This window comes from Alligator mississippiensis, chromosome 1, assembly GCF_030867095.1.
Source record: "Alligator mississippiensis isolate rAllMis1 chromosome 1, rAllMis1, whole genome shotgun sequence".
Taxonomy (NCBI): Eukaryota; Metazoa; Chordata; order Crocodylia; family Alligatoridae; genus Alligator; species Alligator mississippiensis.
The window spans coordinates 290,975,906-290,996,991 of NC_081824.1; the positions used below are offsets into that span (position 1 = coordinate 290,975,906).

General features: G+C 42.2%; 1 protein-coding gene and 1 long non-coding RNA gene across 2 annotated transcripts in view; one reads left to right on the forward strand and one right to left on the reverse strand.

Moving 5' to 3' along the window:
* Positions 1–6,192, forward strand: part of HUNK (hormonally up-regulated Neu-associated kinase) — an 85,607-nt gene extending 79,415 nt beyond the window's left edge. The window contains exons 9-10 of the mRNA XM_019476413.2: positions 662–845; positions 2,838–6,192. Coding sequence (XP_019331958.2) covers positions 662–845; positions 2,838–3,493 — 840 coding nt within the window. The 3' untranslated portion in view covers positions 3,494–6,192. The remainder of the gene's footprint in view (positions 1–661; positions 846–2,837) is intronic.
* A 2,407-nt stretch (positions 6,193–8,599) lies between these two features.
* LOC109280323 (uncharacterized) lies at positions 8,600–20,823 on the reverse strand. Its single transcript, XR_002086603.2, has 4 exons — positions 20,643–20,823; positions 15,395–15,502; positions 11,666–11,836; positions 8,600–10,522 (listed from the first exon to the last, which is right to left on the reverse strand). It is a non-coding gene; the product is annotated as an uncharacterized LOC109280323 (long non-coding RNA).
* Between the last annotated feature and the right edge of the window lie 263 nt (positions 20,824–21,086).

Genomic DNA, 21,086 nt, shown 5'->3' on the forward strand with positions numbered 1-21,086 from the left:
AAGTGGTATAATTGTTTCAACCTTCTACAGCCCTTATATATTCAGACTTGGAACAAGACACTGAATCAATGTCTATACAGATGTTAGGCGAGCTGGGTCAAACTAATGCAATGCCTCTTCCGAGCATGTGCTGCACTTGGTGCATGGGCGCACCAAGCTAAAAGTAAAGCGCTGTTTTGTTTTTGTTTTTCATGTCTGTAAGCGGCCTAAATGACTTGGGAGTTTAAACTTCTTTAAAGCTTTGCTGTTCACCTTTTAAAATGTCTGATTCCTGCTTATTGTATTTCCTCTAACGGCTTTCTCTCTGTTTAAATTTGGAAGCAAATTTCAGATGTGAAAGAGCAGGAATAAGCATGTTCTTACTCCAGCAAGGTCTCCTAGGACAAAGGGCCTCTGAAGAAAGAGCTTTTCTTTTGTTTGAATTTGTGAAAACAACTTTCACGCCACACTCCTTTCAGAGTAGAGAGCCATGAAATCACATGGAACTGATCAGAGGAAAATGTTACGTGGAAAGCTTAGTTGTTTTGAGTAGCCAGATGCATTCCTTTACATCTCTTTTGAATTCAGCTAGATAAGCACTGTTTTTATTTCTGTGGTGTCTTAGGTCACTTAAGCTTTCAAAAATAAACCAGACTATTTTTGTTTGCTCTGTAACTTATAGGACAAAAAGCTCAAAGAACAAGAAAAGAAAGGGGAGCTTCCTCATCGTCCACTCCCAAAGAAACCAGACAAAAGTCCAACTTCTTACAGGCAGCCATCTTCCTGTCTCATCACACAGGTACAAAACACCAAGGCACTGTTGAAAGACCGAAAAACCCCCACCAAACCTGGCGCTCCAGAGAAAGGTTGGTAAAAGTTGTGTGTGTATGTGTGTGGTACTTGCACGTGGGGAGGGGGGTATATTTGTGGAGGTTGCAAGTAAAAGGAACAAACAAAATATGCATGTTTCAAACAACGTCTTAAAGAGATGATGGCAATTTTGGATCTTTAGTTTTGTGCCTAGACCAGGGCTGCTTCGGTCTCTAGAGGAATGACAGTGACCGAGAAATTTCTTTCCACTGGTAAGAGGGACCCAGCAGGCAAGAAGTAAGAGGAACAAGGAGAGCAATAACCAAGCATGAGAAAAAGTGTGGTAACTAGGAGCTTCTGGGGGTGGGGATGGAAGAGAGGAATGGGGTACTAGAAGAAAGAGAATCAGCCAGACAACAAGAAACAAAAGGGAAAACCCCAAACGACAATAAATTCAAGGAACAAAAAGGGGGAGAAAGCTTATCTTGGAAAATACAAATAGAACAGAGATAGAAGTGAATCTACATTCATCATACATGGTAGAAAACACTCTGGTGATAGGGTGGGTACATGGGGAGCCCTGATAAAACAAAGGAATTAAACAGAAAATGAAGATTCAGTAGGCAAATGAGAGTAAGTATATGGAGGCAGGACTGTGGGAAGAGAGAGGGGCTCAGTGTATATCAGGTGAGGACAGTTAATAATGTGTGTAGAGGCAATTCCTATCTTTGTGGAGCCACATGCTAATTTACACTCACATTTATCATACATTTTCTAGTAAACTGACATTTCGTTCATTTATTTTAATTTAAAAAAGGCACTTCCCTGGCAGCGCAGGTGCCTCTGCCATGAGGCAATAGTTGGTAGAGCTTGTCAGAAATGGGGCATGTTTTCAGTGAAAAATTTCCACAGTAATGAAAAATGTTCCTTTTGTTCAAAATTCTCATAGGGTTTTTTTCTGTTGCTTTTTGGTTGGGGGGGGAGTTGGGGTGATTTTTTGTTTGTTTTGGGTTTTTTTTGGTAAATAAAATTATTTTGGCTGCTTGGTGTCTTTTGCTTTCCATTTTTTTCTGAAATGGAAGTCTGAAAATCTTCCAGATTTTGACACCTTCCCCCCCCCCCAGTCTCCTCATTGGAAAAATATTTGGACAGAAAAATTCCCAGCTTTAGAATGCAGACTAGTCCAATAAAATGTAGTCTGCTTATCCTAGACAACCTCAGTGTAAGTAACTGGAGTCCCCACTTGCACACAGATCTCATCCCCTTTTCAAGAGTTTTCACAATCATACAGTAAAAATATGTTTCTCCTCGCATTGGTTTTGGTTGCAAGCAGCTCAGTGCAGGTACCAATACTGTGCAGAAATTAAAATCTTTTTGGTGCTCTGTTGTTTTATTCTTGGGCTAAATCCTAAAAGCCTTTTTCCATTTACATTCAGCTCTTACTCAGGGAAAATTTTTGCTGTAGCCAGTGCAATAAATTCTGCTTATAAATAAATTCTGCTTATACAAACAGTATAAATCTGGTCAATGTAGTTAGTCCATACTTTATGCATAACACTGAGAACAGATTTAATTGCAGTGCAAGGGCAGATTTCAGTATATAATTCATTATTATCACACACATCTCTAGGCATTTGGTGGACAAAATCTACAGTCCCTGTTAAGAATCCTAAAAAATTCTAAGAAGTTAAAAATAAGAAAAATATGAGTTCTCAAAACTTTGTCCAAAAGTTTACAGTGGACCAAAACTATTTAAGGCATAAAAGTACATTTGCAGATTCAATTTCCTTTCTTAATGAGTCAGTGAATTTATCCTGCCACTGACAATGTTGGCAGATAAGAAACCCGCAGAAGAAACACATAGAATAAAAACCACAGCTTTTTCTCCTTGACCACTGAATGTATCCCAGTAGGCCATGTAATTATTACAAGGCATCTATCATACTTGGTAAAACTTCACTTGAATATGAGGTCAAACACTGCCTGCCCTAGGCCATAGAGATATTCAGTATAATTGACTTTTCCTGTTTTCTTTTTCTGATTGGTAGATTCCACTAATGGATTAAGTCCTTTCCATGAATCCGGTTCAGCCAAGATAGGCTGTGTCACTTCCTGTTCTCTAGAATATCTTGAAATCCAGCAACCTCTTCCACGAACCCCTAGACTCCTTAAGAGGCATGATTCTCCTCAGCAAGAGCCTACAAGAATTGGAAATCAGACAAAGGATGCTCCTTTGATTCTGAATATTGTGCATTCTTTTGAATCCGTTGACAGAGAGGACCAAATAGACCAAGTTTCTCCTTCCCATCAATATAGAATTTTAAACTCACCGGTGAATTTTCCTTATAAAAGCTCAAGTGAAAGGACACTGTCTCCGCTTTTCCCTCCTCGAAGTGCATCTCCTCTCAAAACTCCAGCTCACTCAACTCAAGTCTCTTTCACATATGAAGAAAAGACAAGCCCTTTAAGAGAAGAAGTTGTATCCCCTACTCAGCCAATTTCCAATCCTTTGGGGAGCCCTAACTGTGTTAAAAGTAGAGGCAGATTCCCCATGATGGGAATTGGACAGATGTTGCGGAAGAGGAATCAGACAATGCAGTCAACCACTGACAAGCCACTGGAAACAAGAATGCCTCCGTTGCAGCAAATGAATCCCGCACAGATTTCATTCAATGCAGTGGATGCTGTCAATGGTCCGTGTTAATCCAACACTCTTGATAGCAAGGATTTGCACTGCTGCTTTCTGGGACTTGACATTTTTTAGAAGAAGGGAAAATTGCTGGCATGTTACTCTCTATATAATATATTATAACATACAACCCAGAAACAGTCCACTTGTAACATTGCAATGGGTTCTTTTAATTGAAATTGAAGAAGAGGCCCTACTCGGGCTGTTAAGAAAATTTAACAAAGGTGACATTCTTTGACATTTTAGAGACTGTACAGTGAAATGTCTTAAAAGATGTACTGAAAACTCTACTTCAGTAGATATTTTTCCTGCCCTGTTCAAATGTCACATTAAGATTTATGGTATTGAAAGAATAGCAAGCATAGCAGGTTGTTGCAACTATATTATCTGAATTAGCCATTGGCTTTCTGGTGCCATGAATGCTGGTCTTAACCTGAACCAGTAGTAAGACTACAATTGCCCTTTTGTCTGTACTCTACAGTACATTGTACTGTCACAGGCAGTGCTGATGTGGCTCAAGAAGAGGGAAAACTAGAAATTGCATTTCTGAGACCAAGGTGTGCACCACTAATTCAAGAACAGGCTTCACTGAGAAGGAAAAACAGATCAGTGAGACCCTGGAAAAAAGCATGAGTGCTAAACATTCAGAACAAGTGAAGGCACTGATCAGCAAAGCAGATTTTACTGTTAGTCATACAAGCTAGCTAATAGTGGAATCATTTTTTTCTTAAAGAAAATGTTAATTTACTAGGAGATGTTATTGAAAAGAATCATGATTATTTAAAAGCGAATTTCATCAGATTAAATTTTCCCTCTAAATTCATCTTGCTTTCATTACATGGATCCGCAAGTGGATACTTAAAACAGAGATCCTAAACGCAACATACTGTGCTTGAACAATCCAGTCACTTCTTATTTTTGTAGTGTATTAGTTTTGTGGAACACTTCTTTAGAAAATAGAATTAATCCTTGTTTTAACAAAACAGCACTGGACGTACTTGAAGGCTTCCCTGGGAGACTGCAGTGAAATAAAATGTTATTCAGGACATGTCAGTTAGTACCAGTGTCATTACAAACTGCAAGGGGGTAATGCAGTTAGTACCAATATTCAGTAGTGATCTGAGCTATGAAGATTTACTTTCCTAACAGGCAACAGGTTCTACCCATTGGGGGGGTTTTTTGAGTAAATGATATATCTTAATTTGGTGGTCAACATTTTGACACCAACTTTTTTGCAAATCATTTGATGTAAATGTAGAGGGTTTAACCAAAGACTATTCCATGGTCTATCTGTACTGTGCTAAGGTATGAGTTGTATTTACAGGACTGTTTGCTACATGTCAGTAGGAACTTGGCTTCCCGCTGGGTAACCCCCAGCTTTTCCCCATTGAATAGTTAGTGGGTTCTAATGTCTTTTTAGAAAGTAAGGCATCAACAAATAGCAAAAGCAGTTGGCTCAGGATGGGTGTGGGAAATATAGGAGCCTTCATCTCAAGATCATCATTTTGAATCCACCCCATATCTTCATGGGCATTATTATTTTCATTTGCATTAAGCACTAGAGATCCCACTGAGATCAAGGCCTCATTGTGCTAGGAGCTATATACACATGGAATACAGGATGCTCCTTATTCCAAAAAACCTTTCAGTCTAAATTCATATGACAGACCAAGAGTGGGAGAGAAGCAGGTTCAAGAAGGTGAAGTAATTCATCCAAAACAGAGCCAGAAGTAAAATGCAGATCTCTTGATTCCTACTTCTATTCCCTAGACCACCCTATCTCCCATACCATTATTCCAGGCTGATGGCCTGTGTGAAATGAATCAGTAGTTAGCCCAGGTATACTGATAGGACAGCTAACCACATCCCTCAAACAGTCCCCACATATTTTAATACTTAGTGGCAGCATCATGGCCATATGGTTAGGACAGAATGGCTATGGAAAATGAACTACCTTCTCACAACTAGACCTGAGACTATCAGGTCAGAGCTGAAGTTAGACTGAGAGTCAGTATGGGGAAGCTAGTGCTGTTTCCACGTGTACTGTTGCTGAAATAGGCCAAAAAATATATATATATGTTTTTGTCCCCATATAATCCTAATGGTATTTAAAAAAAACTCAGTACATAATTTTACATAACTTTCAATTTCGTTTGTATCACTCATCTTCATATTTAATGGTCCATTTTACCTCTTTGGTTTGTCACCCACACACTTACCTTGTTTTAAAACAAAAACATATTCACACTAAGAACCCGAAAACGCTTGAATTCAAATCCAGTGTTGTGAGAAGAATTTACATAACATCCTGTGCATGCTTCAGACTTGCATACATAATTATGTTGCAAACACTAACTTGAACTATACACTCAGGTTTATTTGGAACCCAATAAAAGGTTGGGGGAGGCAGAAAAGAGAAGTGTATTTTTTTGTGAACACACAGTAAATATATGTAAGTATCAGAATGAAAACAGAAATGTTAAATCTTTTATTATTTTATTATATTTATATAGAATATATGAGTATCACATTGGTAAACATAAATATGTATCCAACTTAGCCAGCAGCTACTTATCAGTCTGCAGTGACCATATAAAGAAATTACAAAAATGTAGTAGTGTAAATTCCAGGAAAAAATCTCTGATCATTTTGTCATTCTTTAGCAAAAAATGTATTTGTTATCATTATTAAATATATGTACTTTTTAAATGAGATCTCAATGGAATGCTGATTTTGTTTGCCAGATCACCAAGCACCAGACATGTCCAAGCATAAAATGAAAACATTATGGTATTGAAGTAATTATCACTAATACTACCTGCCACCAAAAGCCATTTCTTTAAATTCTGCAACTGACTTTTGTATACAAATTCTGATTCATCTAAGAAGCAGTTGAGCATATGATTGACTTGCAGCATGTAAGCAGTTCCGTTGATGGAAACTTAGGCACTTGTTTGAGTACTTTGCTGGACCAGCATGTTCAGTAAGTCTAGAATCATGGACTTCAGATCACTGGGGCTATTCAAATGCTTAAAGTTAGCATGTGTTAAAGAGCTCTGCTGGACTTGCCCCCTACAGTCACATATAGCTGCCAAATTGTTTTGTTTTTAACATATCTTTTGTTATTCCCCACAGTACTTTAGAATACTGCTTGTTCCCCTGCCACACCTCTCTTGGCCTAATTCAAGACCATGATGAACTTAAACCATTTCTTTGAAAATACATAGTAGGGTGACTTTGTCCAGACTTGCAACATCCTGGTATAGATTAAGTATGTGTTCAGCAAAGCAGAAAGGGAGGTTCAGCTTCTGCTTGTAAGGGTATTGGGGTTAACTTTCTTGCAGAATTCAACAAATGAGAAAGTAAATCAATAACATGCCAAAATACTAGCGCACATGATTGTTAAAGGTGGTGCAGCTGTTAAATCCACTGTTTCCTTCAGATTTTCACACTGGATATGCCAAACCATAATGTAAATTTAAAATAGATAATACTTAACGAGCCAGGTTATCTAGAGTGGTGGGACCCCTGTACCGCAATGGTAACCTGTCTGCAAAATTCCAGTGTGGAGCTGGGCATAACCATGCCTGACAACGGAAAAGGGAAAAAAGATTGTGCATGGCAAAGCACTACCCCTCTATACCAGTCCTCCCTATGTCAGACTGCCCTATGCCAATGGCACATCTTAGATTGCCCTAGCTACAGCTCTGACAGACACTAGGCCAGGAATCAGCCCCAAGGACAGTGATTCTCAACCAGGGTGCCATGGCCATCTAATTTTCTCAATTTTAATTCACAAGATTAAACTCTGTTTCAAATAAGAATCCATAATATTACATTCTGACCTGTTATGGTCTTTCTGAATTCTTTGCAAACAAAAATTTGCTGTAAAATTTTTCCATAGTCAAAAAATGAGTGAAAGCTAAGAGCTGACATTTTCCGAGGGATGCCTTGAGACTATAAAGGTTGAGAACTACTGCCCGTGGATGAGCCATAATGTTCCTTGGTGCTAATAAGAGCTCAGATACAGGACAGGATTGATGCTTTATTTATTTTTTTACTTCTAGTGAAGTCTAAAAGCTTAAAATTGAAACCTTCAGCTGAGCCAAACTCATCAAAAATGAACATAACTCCATTGCTTTCAAGTGAGTTGTCTCTATTTACAGTAGTGTTGCATTTGGCTCTACCCACTTAATATTTTGTCTCCTCAGATGTAAGAAGGCAGGTTTTTGGGGTGATATCTATTATTGGATGGAAGAGATGTTAGACAAGCTTTCTGGTACCAAATGCCCTTTCTCAGGTCTGGGAAAGAAACAAATACAGCCCAAGGTAAATGAAATGCAAAAGTGAACCAGTTACTTTTTTTAAAACTCTATGGCCATGTCCAACATGGTGTGAACATTTGGTTCCTTGGGAACAACTAGCAGTGGCATACCTTACCACCCCAGGGGTGGTAGGGGAGGCTGGGGCAAGCACTGGTCTGGCCCCAGCAGCCTTACTTGGGGTCCTGGGGGCCTCCCAGGGCTGTAGCAGTGGCAATTCTGCCTTGCAGAGCCTGGCCAGCAGGCAGCACAGCTCCAGGTAGCCCAACTCCACTTGCATGCTGTCCATGCGTGTGTTGCTCCACTTTTTTTCTCCACTGTTTTTTTGGACCCCTGGATATCCCCCATCATGCTGCTCCCTTGCAGCGTGGAGGACAGCTGAACGTGAACATGTCTGCAGCACCACATAACGCATGGCTGTGCTTGTATGGACACTGCCCATTATATATATATAAAAAAAAAAAATCACTTGAAGAAGGGGGAAAAAGACAATAAACCTGTGGAGCAAATTAGCTACAAACTGAGTAAAGGGCAATTGAAATAGATAAACCTAATTATGTAATAGAACAAGACTGTTAAAAAGAAAAGAGGATTGTTACTACCTGTGGAGTGCAGAGGTTAGCAGAGGGAGCAGGTAAATTGTAAACAGCTTTACAAACCATTGTTTGTATTTAGTTTATGGTTTTTAGTTATGAATTATTTCAGGACCCATCTTTTCCACACTTGAAGGACACTTTGTGCCTGAAAGCTTATCTAACATCTTTCCCAACTATATAGTTGGTCCAATAAAAAGTCTTACCAAACAATGTTGCTTTTCATACAATCCCTGAACTATGATTCTCCTCAAATGGTCACCTTTCCTGATTTTTGCCTCCCCTTATTCCAACTCCAGAGCACAATGTAACAGCTGATTATGTTGCTGATACTTGGTTTCTTTTCTATCAAAAAGTTCTGCAGCATACAATATATAAAAATCACTCTCTGCAGTTCTATTACAATGTGTGGCAAATTCATTAAATATATGTGTCTCTTATGGTCTTTAAACCCCCTAGTTCTACTATTTGTTTTCCTTTTCTCGCACTGCAGGCTCAGTAAAAATAATTCAGAGGAATACTGGGAGCTGGTTCAATTTAATGTCATCACTTTTCAATAGAGAAATGGGCTCCTTCAGCGGTACATGGACATGTTATTTGTAGCAGCTTTTCCATCAAGATAGATTCTTAAGCATTTGATTCAAAAGACAAATAGGTTATACACTTGCATGCATTTCCTCGGACATGTTTGCATTACACACAATTGCCTTTCAGGGTGATGGTTTACAGACATTCAGTGGGGGCTCGAGAGATTAAATCATTTAGAGTTCTTTAAATATTTAGCAGTAAAGAAACATCTAGTATTATATGCTCCATTACTTAGGTACAGGCAATTAGCAATTATTGGGGAAAAAAAAGATATAAGGATATGGCAGAACATAGAATCTGGAGTTCATTTAACTTTTTCTGCTGTGGACTGTTAATGCCTTGGCAGTGGTATGTGTCAGAAAGAAGGAATAAGAGCTTCATTGATTAAAGGTGAGCTGCAAAGTTTGTTTAGAAAAATATGGGTAATATCCTAAAGAATGGCTTGAATAAGTGATTGTATACAAATAGATTGAAAATGTGCATTTGAATAATAGTTCTTTTCTATTCACTAAGGTATAAACCCCATCATTACTTGTTTTGCTTGCAACCAGTAAAGACATCAACACAACCTAAAGAGGAATAGGGAAAGCAGTGAAGGGCCAGACTTTAAAACATTTTTGTTCTTTTCTGATTTATAGACTGAAGTAAAACTAATGCCTTGTGGTTAAACCACAGAACTGCTTGTTGGAACCAATTGATTCTACTCCCATTTCTGTGAGAAACCCATATTTTCTGCTTGTTTGTGAACTTGGGCAAGTAACTGAAAAGTGTGTGCGCCTCAGTTCTCAATTTGTAAAATGTCAGTCAGTATTATTCCATAGCTACTGATAGGGCTGTCTAGCTAAGAGTATTTAGTTCATCAAGCCCAATGAGGACCCCCTAACCAGAAAGAACTCTATAAGGGCCTCACTATTTTTAGAAATACCAGACAACCTCATTCTAACAAACCCTATTTAAAACACCCCCACTCCTGCTTTTAACCATCTTAACAGGGACTGATTTGTTCATTTTGATGCTGCAATTGACTGAAGGATACTTTAACAAACTCTTCTCCTGCTGCCATGGGGAACTCATTTTAATGGGTTTATACTGTGTGTCTCCTTTTTAACTCCACCTCTGTATATTTATTGTTTAGGATTTGATAACTAGTGCTATCAGGTGCAGCATGGGGCAGGTGACCTAACGTAGTTGGAAAGGGAGTGGTAGAACCCACTCAGCTGCTCTCACGTAGCACACTTCACTATAGTTGCTTTCCATACTATAATTTGGATTTGGAGCCTGGAGGGGGCAACTGGGATTGTGAGCTAGTGCGGATGAAGAATATGGGCAGCATGTGTGTATGGCTAGTGGCCAGGGCTTGAGCGGGGAGGAGGAGGAGAGAAACAGAGTAGGTTCCCCAAGTCTGGCCTAGGTCTGGTACTGTTTAATATCTTCATTAATGACTTGGAGGATGGAATTATGATGGTACCAAGTTGGGTGATGTAGCAGACACTTTGGTGGCCAAGAAGAGGATTCAGAATGACGTGGATGCTTTGGAGAAACTGTCAGAAATAAGTCAAATTAAATTCAGGAAAGACAATGGCAAAGAACTGCATATAGGGTGGAACCAAGCACACAAGCCTATAACATATGAAGATAAGCTGAAGTCCTAGAAGCTCTCCAGCTCTATAGGGCTGAGTGCCACAGAAAAGCCAATGAGGAAATCTATAGTTCTGTATTTAGAACAGGGTTTGCATAGTGTGCAATACATGAGGCTAGGGTCACCCAACGAACAACTTCCCTGTGGAAAATAAATACAGTATCCCTTTAAAATCCCATGAAATGGGAAAATCAAATTATCACTGCCCCTTGAAGATCATACAGAGCTATAATCATCTAAAGAATATTTTTATCATACTAGGACACTCTTCTGTACTAATATTTTAATTGAGGCCTTTATTATAATTCCCCTAGCAAATGTTTCTGTTACACTTATTGATTGCCACGTTCCAAAGAACAAGTAAAAAAAAAATAACAGTGCAAAACAATTTCATAGGCGTGAAAAAGCACATTTTCACAGCAGGCTGCTTATCTGGAGCAGTCAGCCACCCCAACTGAAAACTGCTTAAAACATCGCCTAAATCTTCCATCCCTGCAGAAGCCACCAATTTACTGTGGTTTATGGATTAATTAGATTTTACTTTGAACCCCATGGCTATTGCTAGAAACTTCAGGCTGTTTATTTATGTTTCAAGGCTTAAGTTCTTAATAACATACATGATGTAAATCTTCTTACTTAGTTACTTAAACTTGCTGCAAAGCTACAAGTTAAAAAGCCAGCTTTTATTTTTAACCCTTTTTTGCTGGGGGGTGTGGGAGGAGGAGCGGGGACACATGACAAGATACACATTGTCAGGATTGTAGCAGCATTTTCACCTACAAAGTTGTGATAGCAAGTACATTTAAAAACAGGAGAAGGAAAAGAATCCCTACTGTTAATCATGAGCTTTAAGAGAAATTTGGGGCTAGTCCCTCAGGTAGCCGGGACTCCTGGACAAGTTGAGGACAGCCAACTCTGTTCTAGTACTTCTCTAGTCAGTTCTGCAAACTCAGGGCTCGAAAGCCAAATCAGATTCTTTTCCACGCTAGGCATTATCAACATTATTCAATAAATGTTCTACAAGCCAAACTCAACCCTCTGTTACCTGCATGCAGTAACTTCCTTGACTCCAGTGAGCTGCATAGTTCCAATTACAGGGCTGATACTATTGAGATGTGACATCAGGAATGGACATCAGCTAACTAATTTTGGAGGTTTGATAGGAATAAAATGCAGTAGAAACTTAACGCCGATTGACGTCTGCAGATACGACTGACTGCAAAAAGGAAGAAAGTTGAGTAAGAAAATGCCAAATGTACAGGCACGTTCTGGAGAAGAAGCATATTTTGACTGTGATATTATGCACGTACTATGAGTAATTCTCTTATATCAATAGTATCGGAAATGCTGAAGAAAGGAATGAAGGCAAGTAGAGTGTTGAACTCCAAAAGAAAGTTAAGTGATATCTCTCAGAGAGCCAGGTATCTTGAGGAGAAAAAAATTATTTTCTGCTGACCGTAGATGACAAAAATATGACCCATAGCTCTGAGATTATTTCTGGATGCTAACTATTAGCAAGGACCCAAGTGGATATGCTTGTTTTGGGCTTATTTTTCCACTGTATTTAGTGGAAAATCTAAGCTCGGTCTGTCCCAGGTCATATTTTGCTGTTCACTTCATGTTAGCTTGTGGTTACATAAATGGAAGGCACAACAGGACTCCTTGCAAGGTATATTGCAAACCCAACAGGCAATTCAAGTTCTGCTTTCCAGTTGGTTACTCTCCTAGTTATTACTTCGTTGAAAAAGACAGGGGAGATAAAGAATGAAACCATGCCTGTTGTCTACAGTAGTGCAATCTGAGAAAGCTGAGGACAGAAAAATAATATGTGATGGTTGCTGGGGGGTTGGGGGAGTAGGCTGCCTCCACACTGGCCCAGTTCCAGGTAACACACTGGGTCATTATTATTGCTCATACTAGTATCATTGCTCAGCTTTAGGGGCAGATCTTGCCCAAACTTTCATGTGTGTAATGCAAAAGGCAGCAAAGCATATAGGGCACTGTGCTGGGAAATAAGGATGAAGAGAGGTTCTCTAAAGGGATCTATATATCTGATCTGGTAGGGGGCTATGCTTCTTCTTCATTCTTAAAGTCTGCTCATTTGGGCTAGGGACAGAAGTTACATCTAAACCAGTTTAAGTGATCAGAAACTAGTTTAAACCTGTAACAGAGGTTTTCAACCTTTTTTTGGTCAGTGTACCCCCGGCTGCCAGTTGAGAAGCAAGGAGTCCCCCAGTGGCTGGTCGACAACCAGGGTGCCACTCAACGAACCGGAGGGTGGGGACCCCCGGTGGCCAGCCAACATGTGAAACCGGAAGTGCCAGACGCAAAACCAGAAGCACCGCTGCCGCACACCCCCTGGGGCCTTCCAAAGTACCCTCAGTTGACAACCCCTGCTGTAACAGAACAGAAGTTCAGTGCACATAAACCAGTCTCAAAAGGGCTGAAACTGGTTTAAGAAAAATCTGATTGAATGCAGTATCAGACTTAACTGATTTGGGTCAAACTGGTTTATGAAACTTCTGTCCTAGACCCCTTCCTGGTTTAAGTTAAATCACTGTCCCAGCATGCTTTTCAGCCCTGGGCTGGGCTGTGCTGTCTGCTCCAGAGAGCAGGGCTGGTCCTGCTTCCATGCTCCATACCTGTAGCAGTGAAGGCTGGCTCACTCCCCCCCCGGCAAACCCCTGGGGCCAGGGAGGGGGGTTAAACTCACTTTCCCCCAAGTATGGAGCTGCCCTGCCCTGTGGTCTTACTTACTGCTGGCTGCGACTGTGGAATACAAATCCCAAAGGCACCTGGAAGCAGGAAGAAGAAGTGATGAGCAACCCTACACAGTCCTGCTGCTGTGAGTTTGGACTACAAATCCTAGAGACCTCAGGGGCAGTAGGAAGAAGAAGCAAACACACAGCTCATACTGGTTATGTGCCAGTGAGCCCTGCTCTAGTGCCCCCTGGCTTCTGGCTTGAGCCACTGCAGGCATGTGGCTGCATTTCCTAAATCACAACTGAATATCTGTTCATTTGCTTATTAGTTCACTCTTTGCAGCTTAGACTAACCTGCAAAGACTGAATCAATTCAGCCTCAGGCTTTTTGACTGTCTGTACTTAGCCATGGTATATGTGCTTATGGCACTAAACTTTAATTCTGAGGCCTTGATCATGGCTGGGGAGTGGGTTGGTTTCCTTTTCCCACAGAACTGCCATGTGCAGAAGAGAGAGGATTTGATAGCTGAACAGTGAAAAGCATCTCATGCAAAGATACAGGAACAAATGATGCCCTACTTCACACCCTCTTCACTTCTACTGTATTCAGTTAAATTGCATGGGTGTAACCAGTGCTGAATTTAGGTCATATTAATTGTTTTCTTTTCCATAACTCAGGTGGAAGGATAATTCTGTTTGCAGGACAACCAGAACAAAGAACACTCAAATTGATCTCAAAACAAGTAGTCCCACATATCACAATATAAGTTACAGAATAAATACATTAATCACAGCCTTCTCCTGCATCCCTGCTGCTACCATTGTTCTGGACTCCTCTTAAGCCAAACTGATAATCCTATATTATTCCTTTATTTTCAGGTTTAGTGTCAAAAAACCAAGTCCCCTAGGATTCAGAGGTCACCACTGACCTGACATTGGCCAATGACCTTAATTAGGAGCAACACCAAAGTTAGGTATATGTGTGCAGAGAAAATAAGAACTGCCCCAAACCTTCTCCCAAAATCTAGCCTTAATCTTTTTTGAGGTGCAAAAATTAATTATTTGAAGCACATGATTAGCTTAATCAATTCCTGAGACTATCCACCTGCCATGAGGAAACTCTTCTGAGATTTTTCAGCCCTATGGTTCAGATATTCCATTTCTTCAAAGATCTGGCTAGCTTGGGTGGCTACATTAAACCACCAAGTTTATGATGTCCATTGCTAATTTAAACCAAACAGCCAGTTTCATCAGTACTCTCAAACTGAGGTAGATCTAGGATCCAAAGGGAAGAGGATGGCAAGAGTAAGGGGAGTTATACAAATGGTTGCCTAAGGGCTGACTAAGCCCCAGAACAGTTTAGAGCAGCTTTGGGGTTGATCTAACTTGTGCCTGGATGGTTATGCTTCTCTGGAGCCTTTCTAGCAAACAAGAATAGCCAGAGTTCAGCGGTGTTCTCACCATTCTCCCAGGAATGTTTCCAAGACACACCCTGCATCCAAAGCTATTCTGCTGGATGATATAAGGACATCATACTTCTTCTACAGGAATTCCTCTGTCATGGGGGAATTATCTGGGAGCTGAATTCCCTGGGCTTATGCCTCTTTTATGTGAGTGGAGTTGGAACAAAGGGGCCACAGAGCAGTGGTGAATGATGTGGGTAGTTCATTAACGCACAACAATAGATTCTTTTGCAGTAATTTATTTAAATATTTCAGCCCTGACTTTATTTGGCTCTGCCCCTTAAGGACCCTGGTTGGGTAAGTAACCTAATCCCCAGCTGTGCTGGAAGTTCCACGTGTTATAGTGATGATGTTTTTCCACCAGCAGCACCTGCTTATAAAATGCTTAACTCACATACCTGCAGTGCCTTTGAATGCAATTATTCATCACTACTGACTTGCAGAGTACCTGTCAGTTTGTAGATTTAGCTGCTCAAAGACTACTGAAGTGCAGAGGAGATTCATTTGATTTTCCTACATTGTAATGCACATCTAGAGCTCTCCACTCCTGCAGGTTAGATGTCAGATTTACTTTTATAGGCAGTGAGGCGGGGAAGGGAGGGGACTTACTAGCGTGTTCAGTCAGAAGTTGAAAATATGTCAGTACACTAAGTCACTAATCTTCCAAATCCTCTGGATGTTCCAAATTTTCTTTAGCCCAGGCACATGGTTTCTTATCTGAATGGAAAAGATGACACATTTAGGCGAAGTTTTCAGAAGGATGTTTTAAACTACTTGCAGCTGATTACAATGCTACGGAGAGCATGCATTTGCAACAACATGACTTTTTACTGAGGCTCTGGAGCAAGCTGAGGGTTCCAGGAAAGAAGCCAATTTCTAAGAGACATGCTGATCTTGGGCCTGTGTCATTCAGGACTGCATTCCCACCAGGTTTGGCAGTATGGACTCCATTCTCTAGGAATCTTGTTCCCGTAGCTGCAGGTAGAGCGATGAAAGATTTTTTTGCTTCAGCACCTGAGTTAGGTGGCAGGCTAGCTGGGGGCCTTATAATTTAGGCCTGTAATATGCGTGCTGTATAGTAAATGACAGGCGACCAGCCCTCTTTGTGTTTTTATGGGGAACAGGTTATATTCTTAATTTGGGCTTTAAAGCAGATCCATGGGGATAATGAATGCTTACAACTCCTACTAACTGTTTTGTGGCTTTTAAGATTGAGCCTCAGAGGAGCTGGACTGGATGATCTTCCAAGGTCCCTTCCAGCCCTAATGTCTATGAAATCTATGAGCTACTGGAGCTGGATAATGCACACATTTGCATTATACTGACAGATACTGTCACTGCACACATTTTTAAGGGAGGCATGGGAAAAGGCCTTCCTTTGCCTTCTGTTACTAACCAAACCCAACATAAAAAAGCATTCTTGATTCCTTACAGCTATCTGGCTGTTGCCACTGAGTGCCCTAATTCTCTTTAGTAATAAATTGTAATGTTACAGATAGGTCAACAAGCAATAAGAGCATAACTCTGAGGCTAGAAAGCTCCAGAAATATGTTGGAGACAGCATAGGTGACTGGTATGAGCTGCACAGGGGGGCACATGCCCCCCCCTAACAGGGCCGTCCCTGCCTCCAGCTTCTGCAGGTGCTTGGCAGCCCCATCCCCACCACTGACACCAGCTTCTGCAGGTGCCCCTTCAGACTCAGGAGATACCAGTCGCCCATGGGAGATAGGTGCGCTTGGCTCTTTTCCTGCATGGTATTTTGTTTCTATTTGTGTTGGATATCAGTCTCTAGAATTTGGCAGAATGGCTGGGCAACAGAGAACAAGCCAGATACTGCAGTGGAAAGTATCTTTGCATCCTAAAGTGTGGTTTTCACAGAAGCTGATGCTTTGGTTGTCTTTCATGGACCTGACCCAAAAGCAACAGTAATGACTTTAGAAGTCCCTACTGGTAATACAGGAAACAAGACCAGGATCCACTCCCAGCTGCTGATAGGCAAGTTCAAACTTTGTTCTAGAAAATAAAGACTTGAAGTTCACTTGTGTCATGTGATGAGCACTGTTGACTATGATAAGCTCTTTACTGGGATGGTTTAAGGATTATAAATCAGTAAGAATGGACATTAGCAATTTTGCTTATTCTGTAAATTTATGGATTTTCTAGGAAAATAGCCCACAAGGTAGACTCCCAGGTAGACTACTACATGCTTCTCTAGTCTGGCCTACTCTAGAGGCTGAGCACTGAGACAGACACCTGCCTATCTGTCCAGCTTTTGGGTTAATCTGAATAGCAACATGTTTTCCACTTTCACTCAATCTGTGGTTACCAAGACACAGTCTGTGAAGAAAGCATCATCTTTGACAAACCCAGCTCAGTGCTTACTCAGTGATTTTCTTACAATGGAGAAACAAAATCTGCAGCACAAAGATTATAAAACCAGTTACCTATGATTCCCATGTAGAAGTATAGGATTATATAGCAAATATAATAGAGGATAATATTGTGGGTCTCTTTAAAGGGACACTGACATCCTTGAAATACTTTAAGTAATTGCTTTTACACTGAGATTACACACTAATAAATCCCCTAGAGGATTTAAACTGAAATTTGTTTTCAGCTCAAAATCTGTCTCTTAAACATTGGCAGACAAGGTTCTTTGGGTAAATCTGATATCTTTTATTAGACCAACTCAGACAATTGGAAAAATTCTTCTTAGCACGCTTTCGGGTTTAAATACCCTTCATCAGGCTAAGGAAGCATCTGCAGTTGGTGTGTGCTCTTCCTGGATGGAATGAATAGTAAAGAAGCCGGAGGCTGGTATGCATGCAAGAAAGCCAGAAGATATAAATTGAGGACTCAGTGGGTGAGACAGGTTAGTGGGGGAGAATGTAGCTGCTAAATAGTGGAGAGGTACCTGGGGAGTCAGATGTTAGGCAGGTTATAATGTGTCATAAATCCATGTCTATATTTAGTCCATGATTGTTTGTATCCAGGAGGGTGAAGTGAAGTTCATAAACTCATCTGTGAAAAGTGTTTTGTAATTTCCTTTGAGGTTTAGAACTGAGGGATTGGAGAGGGAGAATGGTTTTCTTGTGACAAATGTGCCCTCACCGGTAATTGGGTATTCTTGTCTTTGATAGATTTCCGGTGTGCATTCATTCTGGTGCACGGTTGTTGTTTGGTCTCTCCTATGTATTTTCTATCAGGGCATTTGGAATACAAGTCATAGTTCTGGAGGGGTTGCTGGAAGTGCAAGGTACTGTTAAAAAACAAACTGCACCCTTAGTAGTGCCACCAGCTGCAAGGGTTAAGCTAACTGTCTGCAGGATAGACTGGGCTTAGCACATAAGCTTAGGCCCTTCACTTAGGCTTTTGCTATTTTGTGCCTCATACTCTGCAGTAGCTCTGCCTTGCTCCTGTCTTGGACCCCAGTACCTTGCTCCTGTTTGCCCTGCCATGACTTCTTGGACTCCATGGTTCCTTGCTTCCAGTGTGGCCTAGACTATGGACATGGATATTGCTATAGACTAGGAATTGGACTCAGAACTGCTGGTTATAACCCCTTTATGCAGACTTGGCCCGTGATCTAGATTCCCCAAGGCATCAGGCACTTGTTTAATCCCACACTCCTCAAGACTGCCTACACCCCAATCCTTACAGGTATCTTTCTTATGAATAGTAAAATTAGACCAAATGTTGCTGATGCCTGCTTCATTGTTTATCATGCACCTAATGAAAGTGAAGATAGAAGCTACAGTTCCCATTAAAACCTGCTTCCTCAACCCGCATTGAGTCAAGGGCAGTCTGATTCATGGGCCACTGCTGCCTCCTGAGTCTGGGTGAGCACCAGATCACTGATGGGGGGTCCCCCAGTGGCCAATTGCCAAGCCAGCAGTGAAACCGGAAGTGCACTTCCAGTTTCACAGCTGGCGCTTTCAGGGGGTGCACGACCAATCTCAGGGGGTGCATGTAGACCCGCATGCACTCCCTACACATCACCAATGGTTTGGCTCCTATTCAACACTATTCTTTTCCCCCATGGTTTTGTTCCTGTTGTTTGCAGAGTGTCAACAGGCTTATTGGCAAAGTACATGGCTCAAAAGGTGCTACTCTAAAAACATACAGCATGAATAGAAGCTGATGGGGAGGAACTGTAGAAGGGCAACATGCCAGGGCACTGAAGGTTAGCCTGAATCTAGCTTGTTCCATAAATCTTATTTTTCATCACTTTTACATCATAAGTGCCAAGCAAGGGAGAAAGGAGACTTGGATTTGGAGGCCTTCTGAAGAAATCTGTTTTGAGCAGTGACTTGGAGGAACAGAAGGAAGACTAGCAATTTGGTTTGGGGGAGGGGGTTCCAGATGTACTGGACAATAGGAAAAAAGTGGAGGAAAGAGATGGGGGGATTATTCCTGTTGGGTGTATGGAGTGAAGAATATGAATAAGGCACTGGTAACAGGATGAGATGAATACAAAATTCAGCTAAGCCAGGGGTGTGAAACATATGGCCCAGTGACCAGCCAGTTTCTATTTGTGGAGCTGTGTGATCTAGCCCCAGGGTGTCTGGATTGGCCCCAGGTGCTGCATGCAGCATGTGGGCTGGATCCAGCACCGCACAGGCTGCAGGCAGTGCAGGGGATTGGGCTAGGGCATCACATGCAGTGATGCCCATGCCCCAAAATCACTGTGCTGCATGCAGTGCTGGGTCCAGCCTATCCACTGTGGGCAGCAGATGCCCCATGCCAGCCATGGAGCCATGTGAAGTCAGCACAAAGAGCTCGTCTGGCAGGGCACTACATGGAACACACATGCCCCTATGCCAGCCTCATGCACTGCATATAGCATGTGCTGTCTGTCTAGCCCTGCATACTGTGTGCCTCCTGTCATTGGCGGCCTAAGTGTGGTGGTGCAAACTCTGAGAAAAGGTGTTACCAACACTGCCAGTGGTGCCTGCTGGCAGACACTGCTCACCACCGCTCACCACCCCCCCCCCCCGTCCGCACTGCCGACAGCACCGTGGTTGCCTGTGGGAGCTCCCCTCTTACCGCCACCATGCTCCTACCACCGACAGTGCTGCCACTGCCTGTGGGAGCTCGGTGTGCCCCCCAGCCTCCGGGTGGCACACATTGTTCATGCCTTCTGTGCTGGCCCTGGGCCTTACCATGCCCACAGTCCCCAGGGCTGGCATGGAGCACACTGCCTGGGACACATGGGCTGGACCCAGGGCTGAATGTGGCACAGGAGGTCAAGGTCATGGGCTATATGTGGCTCCCTGGACCAATGCCCCATGCTGCCTGCAGTGCCAGGTCCAGGCTGTGCATTGTGAGCAGCTTGTGCCCAGTGTTGGACCCAGGGGCTGGTGTGTGTGGTGTGCAGCATGCAGGCTGAACCTAGCACCATGGATGCTCCAGAGGGGATTGGTCCCAGTTCAGCCTACAGACTGCCTCAGCAACATTCATCTGGGCCACAGAGCTGGCTGAGTCTGACACCCCTGAGCTAAGCTATTCTAGCTGGGGCAGATCCAGAGGGAGGCAGTAGTGTGGTCTCATCCCCCTTTCACACCACACCATGGGAACATCAGCCAGGAGCTTTATTTTAAAGTCCCTGAAACAGCTCAACGACACTCCCCCTCCCTTGTCCCTGCCACTGCCACTGTAACTGCTGTTTCTGGCTGTCCAGGGCATGTGGGGAGCTCCAGAGCTGTTTCTGCCTCACTCCAGCCAGGCCGTGTGGTGCTCTAGGCTTAGCCCAGGGCAGGAGCAGCAGGCAGGTGCCCAATTTCTGTTCCCATTCCCTGCCCCTCCAAGGTATTCCCTGCTAGCGTAGGAGCAGGCAGAAGGAAGAGGGAATTCTTACCTGATTCAAGGACTTTAAAAAGGCTCTGGCTGCTGCTCCCATGGCATAGTCTGCTCATCCTGTTGGGGGTAGGAAGCTGGGAGTGTGGTGCAGCTGTTCCTGCAACACTGGTTGCTGTTCTCACACCCCTCTTCATAAAATCCTGAGTACACCCATGCATTCTACATCTACATCTGGAAGGTGCCAGGATATTGCATTTGATACAGAAGGGGGAGGGTATGAAGAGGAGTCAAATATTACTAGAGCAGCAAGAGTGACTTCTCTGGTGAAGCTGTATCTATTAACCCAGGTTGACTTCTGAACAGAAATATGCAGCACAACAGTGGCATGTTTCTAGAGGAATTGTATGTCAAAAAAGAAGCTAGAAAGAAAATACTGTAAAATGTTAGGGAAACTATGTAAATAAAACACAGATCCTCTTGTCAAGCTTGTGGCCAAGCTAGT